This window comes from Notothenia rossii (genome assembly GCF_949606895.1).
Source record: "Notothenia rossii genome assembly, chromosome: 3".
In the NCBI taxonomy this organism is placed as follows: Eukaryota; Metazoa; Chordata; class Actinopteri; order Perciformes; family Nototheniidae; genus Notothenia; species Notothenia rossii.
Genome location: NC_136901.1, coordinates 87,834,035 through 87,851,595, shown reverse-complemented (window position 1 = coordinate 87,851,595; position 17,561 = coordinate 87,834,035). Strand labels below are relative to the sequence as shown.

At 41.8% G+C, this 17,561-nt stretch overlaps 1 protein-coding gene across 7 annotated transcripts in view; it reads left to right on the top strand.

Moving 5' to 3' along the window:
* The first annotated feature begins 1,808 nt into the window (after positions 1–1,808).
* Positions 1,809–17,561, top strand: part of limch1b (LIM and calponin homology domains 1b) — a 38,427-nt gene continuing 22,674 nt past the window's right edge. For 5 of the 7 annotated variants that reach the window (XM_079669330.1, XM_079669327.1, XM_079669329.1 and 2 more), the window contains exons 1-4: positions 1,809–2,046; positions 8,909–9,167; positions 14,050–14,394; positions 15,601–15,636. In XM_079669330.1, coding sequence (XP_079525456.1) covers positions 1,824–2,046; positions 8,909–9,167; positions 14,050–14,394; positions 15,601–15,636 — 863 coding nt within the window. In that variant the 5' untranslated portion in view covers positions 1,809–1,823. The remainder of the gene's footprint in view (positions 2,047–8,908; positions 9,168–14,049; positions 14,395–15,600; positions 15,637–17,561) is intronic. The other 2 variants (XM_079669326.1, XM_079669331.1) reach the window with 2 other exon arrangements.

Sequence of the window (17,561 nt, the reverse complement as noted above, 5' to 3'; positions counted from 1 at the left end):
GTTAGTGTGTTTTCTAAATGGAAAATATATTGTTAAGAAATCATCTCAGGGAGTTTAAAACACCCCCCACCCATGTTCTAGGGATGACCTCTGTCATGGCTCTTGTGTGAGTTATCTCAATCTGCTTCCACTCCTTTACTGACCCAAAGGGACAACGTTAGCATTAATAAGATCCAAAAACGCACATACGGACACACTATGACACCCGCTCATAAACATGATGTCACCCCCGTACCATTTTTTTCCACAATATGACGTTTGCTACTAAAACTGAGAAATCTCTGCCAACTCAGCAGAATAACTTCCCCAGATGTTGCTTCTGACCAAAACAAAGCCACGTTTCTATGAAACCAAAAAGAGATTAATAATAAAATGAGATCTGAAAATCAAGGAAAACTCGTCAGGTTCACACATTATAAACTGAATGCGCTCTCTTTTCTTATACTTATACAATGGAAACTAGACATTTTTATTTAAAAAAGAAAATGATTATTGCAATGCAAGAAGCAGGTGAATTGTGGAACCAGCTGCACTTTTCTCTGCTCCATTTATTCAAGTGGTTATCTGCTTATTTAAATGAATTTGAGTAAACAAACCTTTTAAGCTTTAATAGCATAATTTAGGTTAGAATACAAAAAGGAAGGGATGAAACCCTCGTTAATGGTCACACATGCAGAGCACACAGTGAAATGTGTTCTCTGCTTTTAACCCATCCTAGTACCAGGAGTCTAGTACTAGGAGCAGTGGGCAGCTATTGCACAGCGCCCGGGGAGCAATTGGAGTGAGAGAGGTGTCCGGTGCCTTGCTCAAGGGCACCACGGCAGGGCAGGGGGTGAACTGGGACCTCTCCAAGTAGCAGTCACACTCCGTATTTTAGTCTGGTTGGGGACTTGAACCGGCGACCCTACAGCTCCCAGTCCAAGCCCCTACTGACTGAGCCACTGCCAGACAGGTTATAGGCATATTAGAACCTCCAGAAAAACGTGGGCAAAAAGAGACATATGCTCCAACACACAGTTGCACAGGGTGCAGAATAGTTTCCCCCCAGTTTCGTGAAAGACATCGGGGTACTGCTTTGCCCGGTCTTTAGCAGAAATGTTCGTCGTGTGTGAGTTCCACACGTTCACTCTATGGTGTTGTTTACCTTCTGTGATGCGCGAGCTGATGACGTCACGTCATCATCATCACTACTTCACGTCAAGACGAGTTCACTTTTTTGTCTCTCAACTTTGTGTGGAAAAATGCGGGGATTATGCGGCCTTTTGATAAATATGCGGCCTTTTAAAAATCTGCGCCATTTTGCTGATTATGCGGTAAATTCTGGAGGGTCTAGCATATGCAACAATTTGCATAAAGATGGGCTATTGATGGGCTAATGAACCTTAATCAGTGTGTTCTATGCAGCTTTACTGGACAATGGCTTTGCTACATGAAAGAAAGTTGAATGTCTGTTTAACAAAGAGATAAGTAAGAGAAAATTCTGCGTCAGTACAGCTGAGCTGAAAACACAACATGGAGTCTGAAAGATAGACAGACATGTTTCAAGTGTAGACAGACAAAGGGAGAGGTCACTGAGGTGGAGAGAGAGTGATGGAGAGGGATCCCAGCAGAACAAAGAGAAAGAGGGACAAAAACAAAGTTGATCTAGGATTTAGTGATATGAGACATTTGGGACACAAACAAATTCTTCAGATGTTGTTTGAGCTGGTGAAAACTAAAATCTCCTCCCACAGCAGAAGTTACTCAATGTACTTTGCAAAAAATGTTGTTTACCTTTATTTCTATTAATGTTTTTTTTAAGCTAATTTGTGCATTTGTATAACATGGGCATGTTTCTAAATGTTCAGGAGGCGGAGGAGGCAGAGAGCCCGATACGCAGCATCCGGGACAGCGGCTACATCGACTGCTGGGACTCTGAGCGCAGCGACTCCCTCTCCCCGCCCCGCCACGGCCGCGAGGACTCCTTCGACAGTCTGGACTCCTTCGGCTCACGCTCACGACAGACCCCGTCGCCGGATGTCCTGGTCCCCCGCGGCAGCAGCGATGGTAGGGGAGAAAAAGGGTTCATTCCCATTTTGCCCCTTTCCCATTTCGCCCCTACCCCATTTCGCCCCTTTCCCATTTCGCCCCCTTCCTGTTTCGCCCCTTATTCCCATTTCGCCCCCTTCCTGTTTCGCCCCTTATCCCCATTTCGCCCCAGCCCCGTTCCGCCCCTTCCTGTTTCGCCCCTTATTCCCATTTCGCCCCTGCCCTGTTCCGCCCCTTCCTGTTTCGCCCCTTATTCCCATTTCGCCCCAGCCCCATTTCGCCGCCTTCCTGTTTCGCCCCTTATTCCCATTTCGCCCCAGCCCCATTTCGCCGCCTTCCTGTTTCGCCCCTTATTCCCATTGTGTCCTTTTCCTATTTTGCCCCTTTCCCATTTTGCCCCTTTCCCATTTTTCCCATTTCCCATTTCGCCCCTACCCCATTTCGCGCCTTTCCCATTTCGCCCCCTTCCTGTTTCGCCCCTTATTCCCATTGTGTCCTTTTCCCATTTTGCCCCTTTCCCATTTTGCCCCTTATTCCCATTTCGCCCCTGCCCTGTTCCGCCCCTTCCTGTTTCGCCCCTTATTCCCATTTCGCCCCTGCCCTGTTCCGCCCCTTCCTGTTTCGCCCCTTATTCCCATTTCGCCCCTGCCCCATTTCGCCGCCTTCCTGTTTCGCCCCTTATTCCCATTGTGTCATTTTCCTATTTTGCCCCTTTCCCATTTTGCCCCTTTCCCATTTTTCCCCTTTCCCATTTCGCCCCTACCCCATTTCGCCCCTTTCCCATTTCGCCCCCTTCCTGTTTCGCCCCTTATTCCCATTTCGCCCCAGCCCCGTTCCGCCCCTTCCTGTTTCGCCCCTTATTCCCGTTTCGCCACTGCCCCGTTCCGCCCCTTATTCCCATTTCGCCCCTTTCCCATTTCGCCCTCTTCCCATTTCGCCCCTTATTCCATTTTGCCCCTTTCCCATTTCGCCCCTTATTCCATTTTGTCCTTTTCCCATCTCGCCCTGAAATGGAACGGGTAAAAATCGGAATAATTTAGGGGCAAATTGGGAAGGGCCGAAACGGGAAGACACCAAAAAAATTATATTCTAAATACCTCTTACACTCTTCATATTCACACGGCACACTTGTTTGAAAGGATGGTGGACGTTTATATAGAAAGACCACCCTTCCTAAATAGTTGTAACTTAAATCAAAAGCCATTGTGAAGTGTTAGCCACCACATTATGTCTGGTGGAAGGAATCTGATTCAGTACTGGCTGCTTTGTTTGGGTGAATTGTTGTGTTCTGATATAGCATATAGATAAATTAGGTGCATTGTCCTTGCAGTGGTGTTGTAATAAAGCATGTTGTGTTCCTCGCAGTGTTTTCGCAGGACTACACCCAGTGCTAGTCAAAGGCTATTTGAGATAATAAAGGGAATGATCTCAGTGCAAAGCCTGTTTGGAAGCTAAGCTCTGGCCATTGTTTCAATCAGCTATATGTCTTGTGAAAGGGAGGACATTTAGTACAAGTTTTTTATTTTTATGATGTCAGTTACCATTGAATTAATCCAGAAAAAGCTACATGCTCACCATGAATCTTCATTTTTTTCTCTGTGTGTCAGTATCAGTTTTCCAATCACACATATCTAATGTCAATCTGCAATGGAAAAAACATGTACAGTATGGGCCTCACTGCTGTGACATCTGCTTTGGTTTCAAACACATTTCAGTGATGTAATGTTAACACTGGCTCCACCAACATGACAGTTGTGTCAGGTGACGCAAAACAGAAGACATTTAATCAAATTGCCCCCAGGGAAACACTTTTACATGTTATGTAGTTGAGAAAACCAAAATGGCGAGAGGTTTGTGTCCTTGAGACGAATGAATTTAAATTTAGTTTGAGCATCAAATACAGTACTGTTAAAACTGAACAATACATTCGGGAGTGTTGATAAGAGGAACTGATCTTTAGATGCTTTGAGTTTTTTTTACTTTAAGAAGCGAACTGCCTACCACACCTGTACTTTTCTTCCATTGAAAAGTAATTGTGTGTGTGAGCGTGAATTCGAATGAATGCCTCCGCCATGGTGCGTGTCCAGCCGTGCAGCCTCATAGTGTTTATGGCACGAGTGAGAGGAAGAGGTGAATCATGCTAGTATAATAGTGAGGCAAAGAAATGTGTTTTCAGGATCTATTGCTCTTTTTTTGATCTGACACTTCACTGACACATTCCATATAGGGATAGTTCCTCATCTTGGAAATACAGCATGTTGCCTTATTACACCTATTTATCTTGACTGTTAGAGGCCGTGGGGACATTGCTTTAAATGCCTCAATGCATTGTCCATAAGGATAGGAGATCTGCATCCAGGGGCACATTGTTATACAGTGTCTATAGAAGTGTATAGTATGTGTTTTGCTTGTATAACGATATTGGCTTATCTAATTAAATGCATTCAAAATTGGAGCCTCACAATTTCCCATAATAAGTTGAGCCAAGACATGCAGGACCTGCAAACAGCCGGCAATTAGTTTTGTGCTTTGTGCTGAAATCAAAAATGGAATCAAAAATAGATTTTGGCTGCATTTAAAATGCCAAGCCGACCATATGCCGTCATAGAAAGCTTTTCATTGCGACGCTTTATTTGAATTTGACCCTTTTTAAATTTTAATGACAGCCTATAACATTTTACAGAAGTCGTCACAAAGCTTAATGTACGTTTCATCCCTGAACTGTGGGAAAAGAACAGAGTGAGGCAGAGCTTCCTGTCAGACTGTTTTTGTTTGGAGGGAAGTGCAAAGGAAGCTCCAAAGTCTTAGTTTCTGTCACGAGCAGTCTAACTAAAAACCTTCTGGAAGTTGAAGTGTGCCTCTCTCGTATTGCTATACGTCCGTGATCTGTAATTCAGAAAATTAGAGATATAAAGAGGTGGCAAGGCTTACCTAAAATAACTGAATGACAGCGTATATTTAAGTGACTTCTGAAATGCTTTGAACACCACAGACATCCTGAAGTTGGAATTTCCTTTAGGCTTTTTCATATCTGCTTTCAGAAGGTCTTTGTGGTACTATATGGGAATAGGTTATAGAGAGGTTAGTATGTCAAGATCCATATTTTCAGGCCCAAGCTGTTATTGAGGGGTTTCATACGATGAGTGATCTGATCAGAGCCAGGAGGCACACACTGGAGAAGTGAGAACGGGGAAACAATGCAGTAATCATCCCATCCCAGGGTGCTCCAAGTACTCCCAGAACAAGAGCATCCATTTATGAACGTGCACACGAACTCGACCCAGACAGGTTTTTTCCTGCTCTGACCTTTTTCAGACAAAGCCCTTTCACTATTCAGCTCTGTAAAGTGACTTCACTCTGACAGTAATTAGGGGACAAGGAGAAGAGTTTAATTTGATCCCTGAAAGAGATTCCATATTGCAGATGCTCTTTAGTTACAGTAGATGGATACAGCGTCAGTGGGCGAGACACTTTTTGCTTCTGGTGCTGCTGTAGTAAAACCTGTCCCCCTCTTGTACAATGTTTGGAGGGCAACACCCATCACTAGTAAAAGACCGCTTGAAACAATAAACAGTTATGCTTTTCAGGGGTTTTCTAAAGTCCTGCCCACATTCTGTAAAATGTTCTCATACTACTGCCCTCACATCACATGCCTCAGGACTCACAGCCAACGATAAGATTAATTCACAGCGAGGTTGAAAATGCGCATGCACCAAATAACAATTAACATTTAAAGGTGACCTATCATGCAAAATGCACTTTTGTACGTCTTTTATACATGAATATGTGTCCCCCCCGGTGTTCCAGGGAACTCACCAAGTGTCAGAAAACACAACCCTCTCTATTTTCCTCCATACCCAAATCTCTTAAAAAGGGGCTGTAACGGATCTGATACAGACTGATCCAGATTTGAACACTTCTATGACGTCACAGAAGTGGCGCTACGGCTATTGGGCCAACTCCACCAATCAGGAGGAGACAGCCATGGACATTGCCGTTGGAAAGCGCTGGAGAGGCTGTAGTACATATGCCAGGCCTGTAGATGGTGCTGTTCTCACAGAATCAGCCCATGCAAAGACAGTGTTCAATTGAGCGAAATGAGGAATGGCTAAAATGCATGATCTGTTTGGTATTTTGAAAAATAAAAAGTATAAATATGCCTTATATAGGTATGGTCCTACACTATATTATTCAAATTAAATGTAATGTTAAATAATGTATTTAATGTGTGTGGCAAACAAATAATGACCATAGGGGCAGTGAGCTGCCATCCCCACCATACGTCATCTCACATAATTCAGAGCTGATTGGCTGTAAGTACGTGTGCCGCGAAAAGTGTGGTGTGTGAACGGGAGGAGAGAGACGCGTCCCAAAACCAGGAAGTAAGCTGCGCATGCATTCCTTCCACAAATAGCAATGAGATTTCTCCATAGGATTTTAGAAAATAGCTCCAAATAAGATCTGTGGGAAACGTACCTGTTAGATAAATGCATGTTTTGTTCAGCCGGATAATATCCACATGTCTACCCTACTTTAATAATTTTCGAATCATAAATCTATCGATTCGATTTATGATAGACTTTTGAAACTACAAGAAGATAAGGAGGACTTTTACAAACAAGTAATAGAGATTTTTGTCCAGAAGGATAGCCAAATGGACTTCATCTTCAAGTCAAGGTAAGACCGCAATTTGATTGAAAATGGGATCTTACTAAGAGAGAACAATTCAATATTTAAATGATAAAATTACATTTTTTGGCTATCCTTTTGTTGAACTGTCTGTTTAAAATTAATCGAAGCATCAGACAAAAAAATATTATATTTTGATTTAGGTCAAAATATTATATTTGTAAACCTGAAGAGTCAGTGCCAGTGCCTCACCAGCCATGAACCTCACTGCAGAAGCTTATATATCGACATCTAAGTTTTCTGTGCCCCACCACTTTTGTACATATAGAAACGCCACTGGGTCGGCCATCCAGTTATTTCAGCCGGGCCGGCTCAGATGATTGGTCGTGCTTTTTACAGCGCCACAGCTTCCACAGATGACATTTTTTTATGTATTTATTGTCAAAGCATTTAATATATTCATTGCTATCAGGATGTTAAGAGCATTCCATGGAATATAACAAAAAGTGTTTCTGAAGTGAATTACCTACCCCACCTTTAAGGTTGGGGAATAGTACATTAACATGGTTTCCAATCCAAATGTTATAAACTCAAATCCTTTTTCGGCTTGGAAACATGTTTTTCCAAACATTTTCTGCATTGTGTTTTGCTAATTAAAAAAATAGAGCAGGGATGAAAGATGAATTACCATCAGTCCTTAAGAAAACGGAGTATTTGGATACAATATTCTAAACGTAACCTGCTAAAGAACCAATTTCTTTGTTGGCTCAGTATAGACAACATCCGTCCAAGATCACTCACTATTTTGAAACTCTTCCATACTTTTGCTGTGCATTCTGCCGGGAAAAATCTGTGTCGCATAATGGGAGAAATTTGAGAAAGCGTGAACGCTTGCAAAGAGAAATTGTTGTCTAAGTGCAGTGGATATTGAAGTGGACTCTGTGGCTTTTACACTTCCTGTAGTATTACTGTATGTTGGTGATTGTTGATGTAAATAGGTTTCTGTGAGTCTCTGGTACAGTATGGCACTGACCCATGAAAAACGTTCGCTCAAGCTTCAGTGTTACCAGATGAGCAGAGAAAGCAGATCACTCCGTCAAGACATGTGTTGTTCCTTAAGGACGGATTGACTTGGATGGTAGAGTCACTCATGTTTCCAATTGATGGGCTAAGAGTCATGATTGAACCGCTTATTGTTGAAAGTGCAGATACCCCAAGGCCTCTTTTGGACCTTGATCTGTCAATCTTTTAGAACCACATAAAAATGAATAAGTCTATTGATAGAAAGGGAGCTTTTTACAAGTGTAAAATGTCCCGTTTGTTTCCACCTAGAGCTGCAGCTGCATCCACATGTATCTCTTCAGAACTAAGGGAAGATTTTACGGTTTAGATCTGCTATAAATTGTGGGTTGATGCTTTGAAAATGTATATATTGAAATTCAGGAGGTCATATGTTGAGTTTGCATGCATCCAAAAGGAGGGGAATTCCAGTAGCACATGTGCTGAGCATCTTGGAGAGGAATTTAGAGAGAGATTGGGTAAGCAAGGCTGCAGGTATCTATATTTGTAGTTTTTGAAATGGGGTTAACATTTGTGAAATGCGCCCTAATGACGTATTCCCATGTATGCTGTTGGCATGTCTATGGGATTTGTCCTCACTACTCTTTGCTGTCTGTACTCAGAGGATCACACATGAACATCTGAAGAGGAATTTAAGACTCATTGGTAGAGAAAGTCCTTGAGCGGTGCACTTGTGCAGCTCCAGGTGTTGCCGCTGATATTAAAAGCCCTAACAATATGTTTCAAATGGGATGCAGACAGACAAGTGGCACCCTAAGTGAATTCTTCCCCTACTGTAGGCGAGGATTGTGTGAGCAGGAGCTGCACATTATACATTTTGTGATGATTTATTATCATGTTACTTGCTTTGTTTCATAAAAGTCAACCTGCTTGGGGGTGATTTATGTTCAGCCGCCGGAATGCACTGCATATAATAACACTGGAACAGCACTTTAATGTTGTGCACGCCTTAATATGATGTAGCTAACGGCTTAGGGATAAATAAAGTAATATTAATATTCAGAGATTAGAAATCGCAATCAAATGATTGATTTGTCCCCCTCTCTTTTCTTTATTTTCAATTGACACATTTTATTATTCAGAAAGTGAATAGATCATATCAGAGAGACACTTTATATGTATATGCTTCATCAGGAGTGCAGATATATTTCCTTCCATCTCCCCTCAACAGGCCGCGGCAGCGACTCAGAGTCCGACGGCCCCCCCCACAGGAAGATGCCAGACGTGCGTAAGGACGACATGTCGACACGGCGGACGTCCATCAGCGAGCCGCGCACCGCCATGCCCTTCAACCAGTACCTGCCCAACAAGAGCAACCAGAGCGGATACGTGCCAACGCCCCTCCGCAAGAAAAAGAACGACAAAGAGGACGGGGCGCGCAAGAGCTGGAGTACTGCGAGCTCACCTGTAGGGGGAGACAGACCGTTCAGGTGAGTCTAGCAGCTGCAGTGATCAGAAGTGTACATAAACAGTCATTTATTTGGGTTACTTTAGATATTTAAATACAAGTCAAGTCTAATAAAGTAAGTATATACACCAAGTGTATTTTTTTATCTGATGGATAAAGTATTCTTGGCATTTCTCCTATAAGAACATTTTTGAAATAAGGGCTTTAATGACTCAAGGCCCTTGTTATTTAAAGAGTTGTGCAGAGCATTTGACATTAGGTTTGTTCCTGGATGCTGCCGTTGGAGAGCAAGGGCAGTGTAATTGCATAATGAAATGATCATTTGGTGACGGGTCCAACCATTTCCTTGTTATAGCTTGAAATTGATTTGCTGCAGATAACAAATGTTTTAATTCAAAGTTGTCACAAATGTTCTGGTAGAGAATTCCACACATTTCTGCTTGCAGCTGAAAATGCAGTTTCAAGCAGACAATGCTTCCTACATGTTTTGTGAGTTCACATTAGCGTGAGAAATTCTAACAAAGAAATTGAATATTGTCGAAAGTTGACCATGAAGTTATTTATTTTAGAATGTGGGAAATTTGTCTTCAAGGTATTGATATAACTGATCACAAAGAAAGAATATAGATGTTGGGAAAAAAAGCATGTTTATTATTTACGAAGTGTAATACCCACCAACATATTTTTGAGTCTGTGTTGTTTATTGATATTGCAAGAGAAGGTCTCACATTGGAGTGGCTAATGGAAGCCAGATGTGCTTTTCCATTGGCTCTGATTGAAGTGAAAGTGTGAAATCTACTACATAGAAGAAGTACAGATTACAATCTGACGGTCTTATTGGCATGTATTGGTTGGCATGTGTAGAGCGCTGGGATTTCATTTCTATTCTTTTAATCATTTGCCAGTGGCTCTCACTGTACAAGTGTCACATTTCTGCTGGTTTAGTGTTTTAGTGTATGTGCTTTGATCTGTTTCAGTATCAGTGTGTTTGGTGTTAGTGGTCTGTGTGTAGTGGTAGAGTGTCAGATTTTGACTCAAAGTCGTTTTTGAAGGAAAACATTTGGAGGTTTGGACGTATGTAGTTGTAGCATAAGATCAAAGATGATCAATTAAAAGCTCCTAATTTGTCTTAACCACTTGTTAAGTGCAGGCACTGGGGGGGGGGGGTGTGTGGGTGTGTGTGTGATGTGGGTCACCCAGTGTGAGTTGATGATATGTCTTTCATTTTCCCCTTGTAACTTTATCCACCATTTTCATTGATTTTGGCCATACTGTTTTCTGTTTTTTACTTCCATCCATCATTGTGTCCGTGGTCTTTCCCTTACTGTGTGTGTGTGTGTGTGTGTGTGTGTGTGTGTGTGTGTGTGTGTGTGTGTGTGTGTGTGTGTGTGTGTGTGTGTGTGTGTGTGTGTGTGTGTGTGTGTGTGTGTGTGTGTGTGTGTGTGTGTGTGTGTGTGTGTGTGTGTGTGTGTGTGTGTGTGTGTGTGTGTGTGTGTGTGTGTGTGTGTGTGTGTGTGTGTGTGTGTGTGTGTGTGTGTGTGTGTGTGTGTGTGTGTGTGTGTGTGTGTGTGTGTGTGTGTGTGTGTGTGTGGGGGTGTGTGTGTGTGTGTTGTTCCCCACATTTGTGTGCTGCATGTCTCATGTACCTCATGTCATCCTCGTGTATTTGCTCATTTTGCTCCATTGTGATTACATCGTGCTTCCATATGTGCGGTGTGTGTGTGTGTGTGAACGGGTGATGTAACAGTCCAAATGAAGCCCCTAGTTTAGAGGACAGACCTGGAGAGTCCCCCTGCCCGATCCTTGACCCCCAGATACAGATTCAGAAGGTGAAGCAGACTAAAAAGGACGAGGATGAAGGGGAGCAGACTGCTTCCACCCCTCGTGTTGAGATCCATGTGAGGAGGAGCAGTGAGCCTATGCCCTATAGCCTCCCCCCGCCCCGAGCAGAGCCCCGCATCGACACTATGCCTTGCCCGATGGTCTCCTCTGAGCAAAGGTCTTCCCCTTGATTCCTGTTTTAATCAATACCCCATATCAGCTGCCTAGTTCCCCTTTGTCAACATGATTCATAGTCCTGATTGCTCTAAATCAACCTAACCTAATCTAATAGATAATAGACTGCCGTATAGAATCTAACATTATAAATTAGGTTTTCACATTTTCTAAAGATAAATTCTTATTTTCTTTCTGTTTCTCACTTGTACCCTTATAGGGGAACTCTATGGATTTTACTCATCAATGTCCCTTTAGAGGTCTCTTAAATAGTTAATAGCTGTTTACATCTACAAAGGGCGCTGGGTAAAGTCTGATACATTTTGTAAGGTGATGTCACTTGAGTCAGTGTTGGTTGAAGTTCAACACTTTAAAGGGGACCTATCATGCAAAATCCACTTTTTTATGTCTTTTATACATAAAAATGTCCCCCCCCCGGTGTGTCAGGAAAATAAAACCCTCTCTTTTCCTCCGTACCCAAATCTCTAAAAACGGGGCTACAACGGAGCTGATCCAGATTTGCGTCCGATATGACGTAATATGGAAAATGTGGACCCACGGCCCTTATCAGAAACGTTCCTATCAGAAACAATGTCCGACTGTTGTGGATGCAATATGGTCGGTGCATGTTTACATTAGCATCGCTAACACTGTACTGGAGAGCATGTGTGTGAAGAAGCAGGAAATAAAAAGGACCTCACCTTGTGGTATAACCGCCAAGAGAGAAAGCCTTTGAGCTCCATACTGTTTCAGAAATAATCCTTGATAATCCATGATATGGCGTTTCATCACGGCAGTATTTAGTTTAGACGGTAGCTGCCGGGTCCCGCATGAGCTCAGCCCCCTCCTTTTTTATTTTTTTAAAGCTTTATACCCCAAATCAGCACTTTTGAAACAGGAAGTGAAATAGAGGGATATGAGGCATGGCTAGAATGGGTGATCTGTTTGGTATTTGGAGCTAAACACTTCATAGACATGTTTTTTATATATTTGTATATATCTGAGACCTACTGTATGCTATTGACTAAAAATAGCATGATAGGTGCACTTTAAATTTGTATATTTGAAAAAAAAACATGTGGAGTCATAAAGAGTGAGTTGAACTAGACCTCTGAAGCTCACCCCTCGTTTTTCCTTTACGCTAGATGATCAAAATTACATCAGTGACTACGAGCGTAACACAACAACATGAACTATCACCAGTCATGTTGCATTGTGGGTAATGTAGGAGCCAGGTTCAGACCAAGAAGAGGTATGCGTGGTATAAGAATATTTAAACGATTTCTCTGGTGCTTCTGCATCGTTTTTCAATAAGACTGCAATGCTGAATATGTGAAGAATGATTTAAATGAATACAGTCAGCAGGCTACTCTCTTATTGCACCTGTGCTTTTGTTTTAGTGAAGGGTCAGCTCACCTGTACTATAGGGACATGTAGCCACACAGGTGATTTCAGCTTTGTGTGCAAGTTGTGAGACACACACACCTGCATCATCACACACACTGAAGGTGAATGGAATTTGTTCAACTGAAAACACTAAAGAGATCTCATCAGCAGCTCTTTTGTCCAAAAACAATGTCCTCAGTTAATTGGGGTAATCTGCATGCCTCCCGAAGAACAGTTTTTATCACGATTGTTTCTTTGGTACAAAATAGTTTCAATTTCCAGCACTTATCATCTTTGGCTCTACCAATTTCCAGACCATCATCCAGTGCTTATCAAGAGCGACATAACAGTGAGTCAGCAAGAGTTTAATATCCGAAACAAAGGCTCTTTATTCAGCAATTGAGGCTATTATGAGCTGTGAATATACAATTCTGCTATATTTCCATGTGCTGAAGTCAACTATGATGCATGGCTACAATGTTGCTGTCTTGAAAAATCGTAGTTTAGGTCTGTTGTGCTTTTTTTTTTTTTTATCCTGCCCTTTCCGCTGTTATTTCATGGTCCAGCAGACGTTTCATTCACCGTCCTGTTGGACAGTTGTTAGCCTCACTTCCCCAGTTGTTCCAGCTTTTCCTGGCAGGGATGATACGGCATTGATTTGGTTGTCAGCGAATCAGGGGAGTGAAATGAATGCTCAAAGGAAATCTGACATGTGTTTATCTGCAATCCAAGGAAAAAGGGGGGTTTCTGGATGTTTGAAAAGGCTTTGATATTGGCTTCTTTAGTTGGTAACAGCTCGTATTGTGTAGCTCGAAGAAAACTGATGCTTTTGAATTTATGTGTTTCAGTGTTGCCAGGAGTTGATCATTTGTTTTAACTTGTTATATAACATCAACATATTTGTTTTTGTAGACGTCTATCAAAGGTTTTGTTGACAGGATTAAGAACACATGAGTAAGACTTCACAGACATTCAAATATAAACTCAGCAGGTTAACACTAACAGGTACTTTATGGTGTTCACACACACACACACACACACACACACACACACACACACACACACACACACACACACACACACACACACACACACACACACACACACACACACACACACACACACACACAGGGAACATGCTACCCTACCTCAGGATGTAAGGAAATGAGGCTTTCTTCCTTCCCTGACCCCGAGCAGGCTGGGGCTGAAGCTTGGCCTTTTCATAGCCTTTCTCCCCCTGCCATGCATGCTGGGAATTTATAGTCCAATAATAAGCCTCTCAGAAAGTGGTTGTTCATCACGGGATGACAGAAAAACAGTGTTGAGAGAATTATACTTTGACTTTTTGACTCCAATTTGTTTGTCCGCTGAGAAGGGATTTGTGAGCATGCTATGCTATTGTCTCAGATTTATGTCTTTTAGAAAACCCCTCCATTTAAGCTCCTCCAGAGGAATGCTGTCTGGTGATGATATAGGATGATAACCAGGCAGCAGTGCATTTTAGTTTGCTTTGCTTTCTGCAGTACTCCAGCTCGCTCGTGCTCTGAGGAATTCTTCCACCATTCGACGACTCCGGCGGCTAAATCTGCCGCAGCGAGCCCCGTCGCCTCGGGGAAACATCCACCTGTGAGCGAGCCGGAGGAAGCGGCTGTGAGGAAGGGAGCCGCTGGTGTCCCGTTGGCCGCAGATGCAGAGAAACAGGTCGGCCAAACGCTGACCTCTCCCAACACCACGAATCCCCCGCACTTCCTTCCTGTGCCCGCTGCCGTGGCAACAACCGATACAAGCCGGCGGAAGGGACGGGCGCTGAGCGAAAGTGGCGACCCAAAAGAAGGAAGCACTTTGCCGGAGAGCGGTCTTCCTGCAACGTGAGCCCCGTCCAGCAACTACACCACATTTCAATCATTTCCACTGAGTTGAACTTAAACTACAATATGCTACTTTAGAATCAAAGGATCTAGTATTCAAATGACTGTTTTGAATACTCAATCTCAGCATGCAACCTCGACTGCACTGCTCCTATCTGGATGACTACCGAAAGATTGCATGACTTTCTTTCAAATGAATACAAACTTGTATTCTTTTCTCAAAAGCAACTGTTATTGTACAGAGAATGCATGAAACTGTGAGCAATTTGGATTTTTATTCTAATTGCATTGCTTATTAAGGAATTTGGAGAAAGAGAAACATTTAAGAATGTTATTTTTCATGAATCTTTCTGGAGTCCCAAAAAGGAGTTAGAAATGGACTCAATTTGATCCAAAAAATGATTTGGCCGTTCCTGAATGCTTAAATGTATTTCAATCAATTCCATAAATATCCCTCAAATACCATCTTTAAAGCAAACCCCACTTTATCACAGGCTTTCATCTTCCTCCAAAACATATGGCGAGTGATCATTTTACTGCAACAAACCAAATGGCAGATAGCCATCTTAGAAATAAAAAAAAGTATCTGGCCCTGATTTAGCGAAGCTTCTATTATTTTAGTCTCCTTGTTCTCTTGTGGCGAGAAACCACAGGCCACGCTTACTCTCACACCCCTCCAACATCACAGAGGCAGCTACATAAAGAAAGCATGTGTGAAGACCTTTAGCGGTCGCAGCCCAACATAGCGGTGGTAGTCACAGACAGAGGATGTGCGCTGTCTGATAGAGGTTGCATGTGCTTTTTGTTTTTAAGAGCTAGGTGTCAGCTGCATCAGAGATCATTGCCATATGCATCTGTCTTATGCTAGCAGTGTTTTGGTATGCAGTGATGCAGTAAACGTGTCTTCTGCTCTGGCTGTGTTATGGTTAAGACTGCCCCCTTGTGCCTGGTTTAAGGATCAGAGTTAAACCTGACACACCTCAGTGCTTGGTTACAAAACCAGAAGGGGCACTTGTTTGAAACATTTCTGAACAATTCTGTATGAAATCTGTCATAACTAACTCAGTGTCAGTGTGATCACAGGAATGTAACTCAATAGCGATTAAATATCCCATCACTGTGTCTGATATCCACATGAGTGAATGCTGATTGTCTCTTTTGAGTGTACTTGTATTCATTTGTGATTGTGTTCTCTGCCTTCTGTAGATTCAGCCGCACACACAGTGTGTCAGATGACCCACAGTAAGTTGTCCATTTAGCACTCAGACACTCGGCTGTCTGGCCCAGCCCTGCTACGCACTGCAAAGCAAAGCCCGCTCAATAATCATTCTGTCGCCTATCGAGTGTTACAATTTCCTTTACGCAAGTGGAAAAAATCTACCAAACGTTAGAGAAATGTGAAGAAGTTTCTCAAAGCCAGTGAATGTTTTTCTGGTGGGGTGGTTTTAGTGTCATTAAAGGTGACATTTGTGCACATTCTTTATATTTTTATATTCAACCATCTTTTAATTGCAGAAATTACGAGATTGTAGTGCATTGTAACTACCTAGGGCTGCTCGATTACGGCAAAAATCCTAATCACGATTATTTTAGTCAATAATTGATATCATGATTATTAAAAAATATTATCCATTTACTTTGAAAACATTCATTTATTGAAAAAACAAATATGAATAGTATGTTTTTATCAGTTGATTACCCTGAACTTTAAGTATAATTCAACTGAAAACACAATAAAAAAAAAAAATAATAATAAAAAAATTAATTAAAACAATTAAAAATAATAATCTTTCATTTTGATTATGTTGTTTTTGTAATCGTTGCAAGCCAACATCGTAATCAAGATTAAAATTCGATTAATTCCACAGCCCTACACAGAAGTGTGTCTTGCCAGGGCAGGAAATCCTCTTAAAATGGCCCTCATGTGATACTTCAATTCTCTACTGAATGTCATTAACAAGTGCTTTCGTTTATCTTAGCAGCTCAGCCAGTAAGAGGCTAAAGCATGTGATCAATGTATCTATACAACCCCACTGAAGAGGGAAATACCTACACTGAAATATCTCTAGGCAAAGACTGTAATGTATACATGGAGGTGAAAATGGCAGTAAGTGAAGTCAGCCAGGGCTTATGTATCATAACCTTTGTTAGGAGATGATCTGATTTGACTCGGGATAACTTTTTTTTACACGGAAGACAAAATTCCTCAAATTAAGCAGATTTTTCCTACTTGTATAAGTTAAAGTTAAAAGACTCTACCATTACCGTGTCAAACAATGTCCATTTACCATAAACTTGATCTGAAACATCAAGAAATGTAGTTTTTACTAAATGTAGTCACATGTCTTTCCTGCTGGAAACAACCATTTCCTCGTGGATGTATTCAAAGAGCCTGCTGTGGTGTGTGTAGAGAGGACTTACTAAACTGTGCTGCTCCGACATCATTAGTGCTTCTGCCAGCTGCATGTAACGCAATCATTTCAACCGCCCTCCTGACACCCTCTCGCTTACAGGATGAATTATCATGTGATCTCATTTGCTAATGTAAAAAGTGCAGCTTTTCGTGTAGCAGAAGTGGTTCATAGCATGGTGATAACACAATTGTTTGTTTAAAAGTTTTTGATTGACGTCCCATTGAGCAAAACTTTCAAAAAAAACAAGTAACAAGTCAGTCGTCTATTTGATTGAAAACCCTTCTGCTCACAAGTTGGTCCATCACAATCAAAAAAGGCTGCACTTTATTGTCTTCTCTGTAACCTAGAAATGAATGCTCTAACATTACTGACTGCACAAATCTATAAAATCAGTGTGAACTGTCTGTGACGCTTCTTTGAATGTATGAAGACCGTATGGTTGTTGCATCTCATACACTCACATCAGAATGCTACTTACAAACTACCTGCAGCTGATATGTTCTTTAAGATCTCACTAAATGATCTAATCTAATGTATTGAATGTCCTGTGGAACAAATGTTTGAGCGTGAAATGAAACGACGTGGGAATATTCAAAGGAACAAACTAAAGGAAAATTACTTGCGAGAATTGTGAATGTTGTATTATTTCTAAAATATTAATTATGCCTTTAGGGTGAGCATGAGGACAGTTTTTCTTTAAATGCTTCTTAAAAAGACGAATCTTGTTTTGTTATCTGTACAGAGCCATTGGTT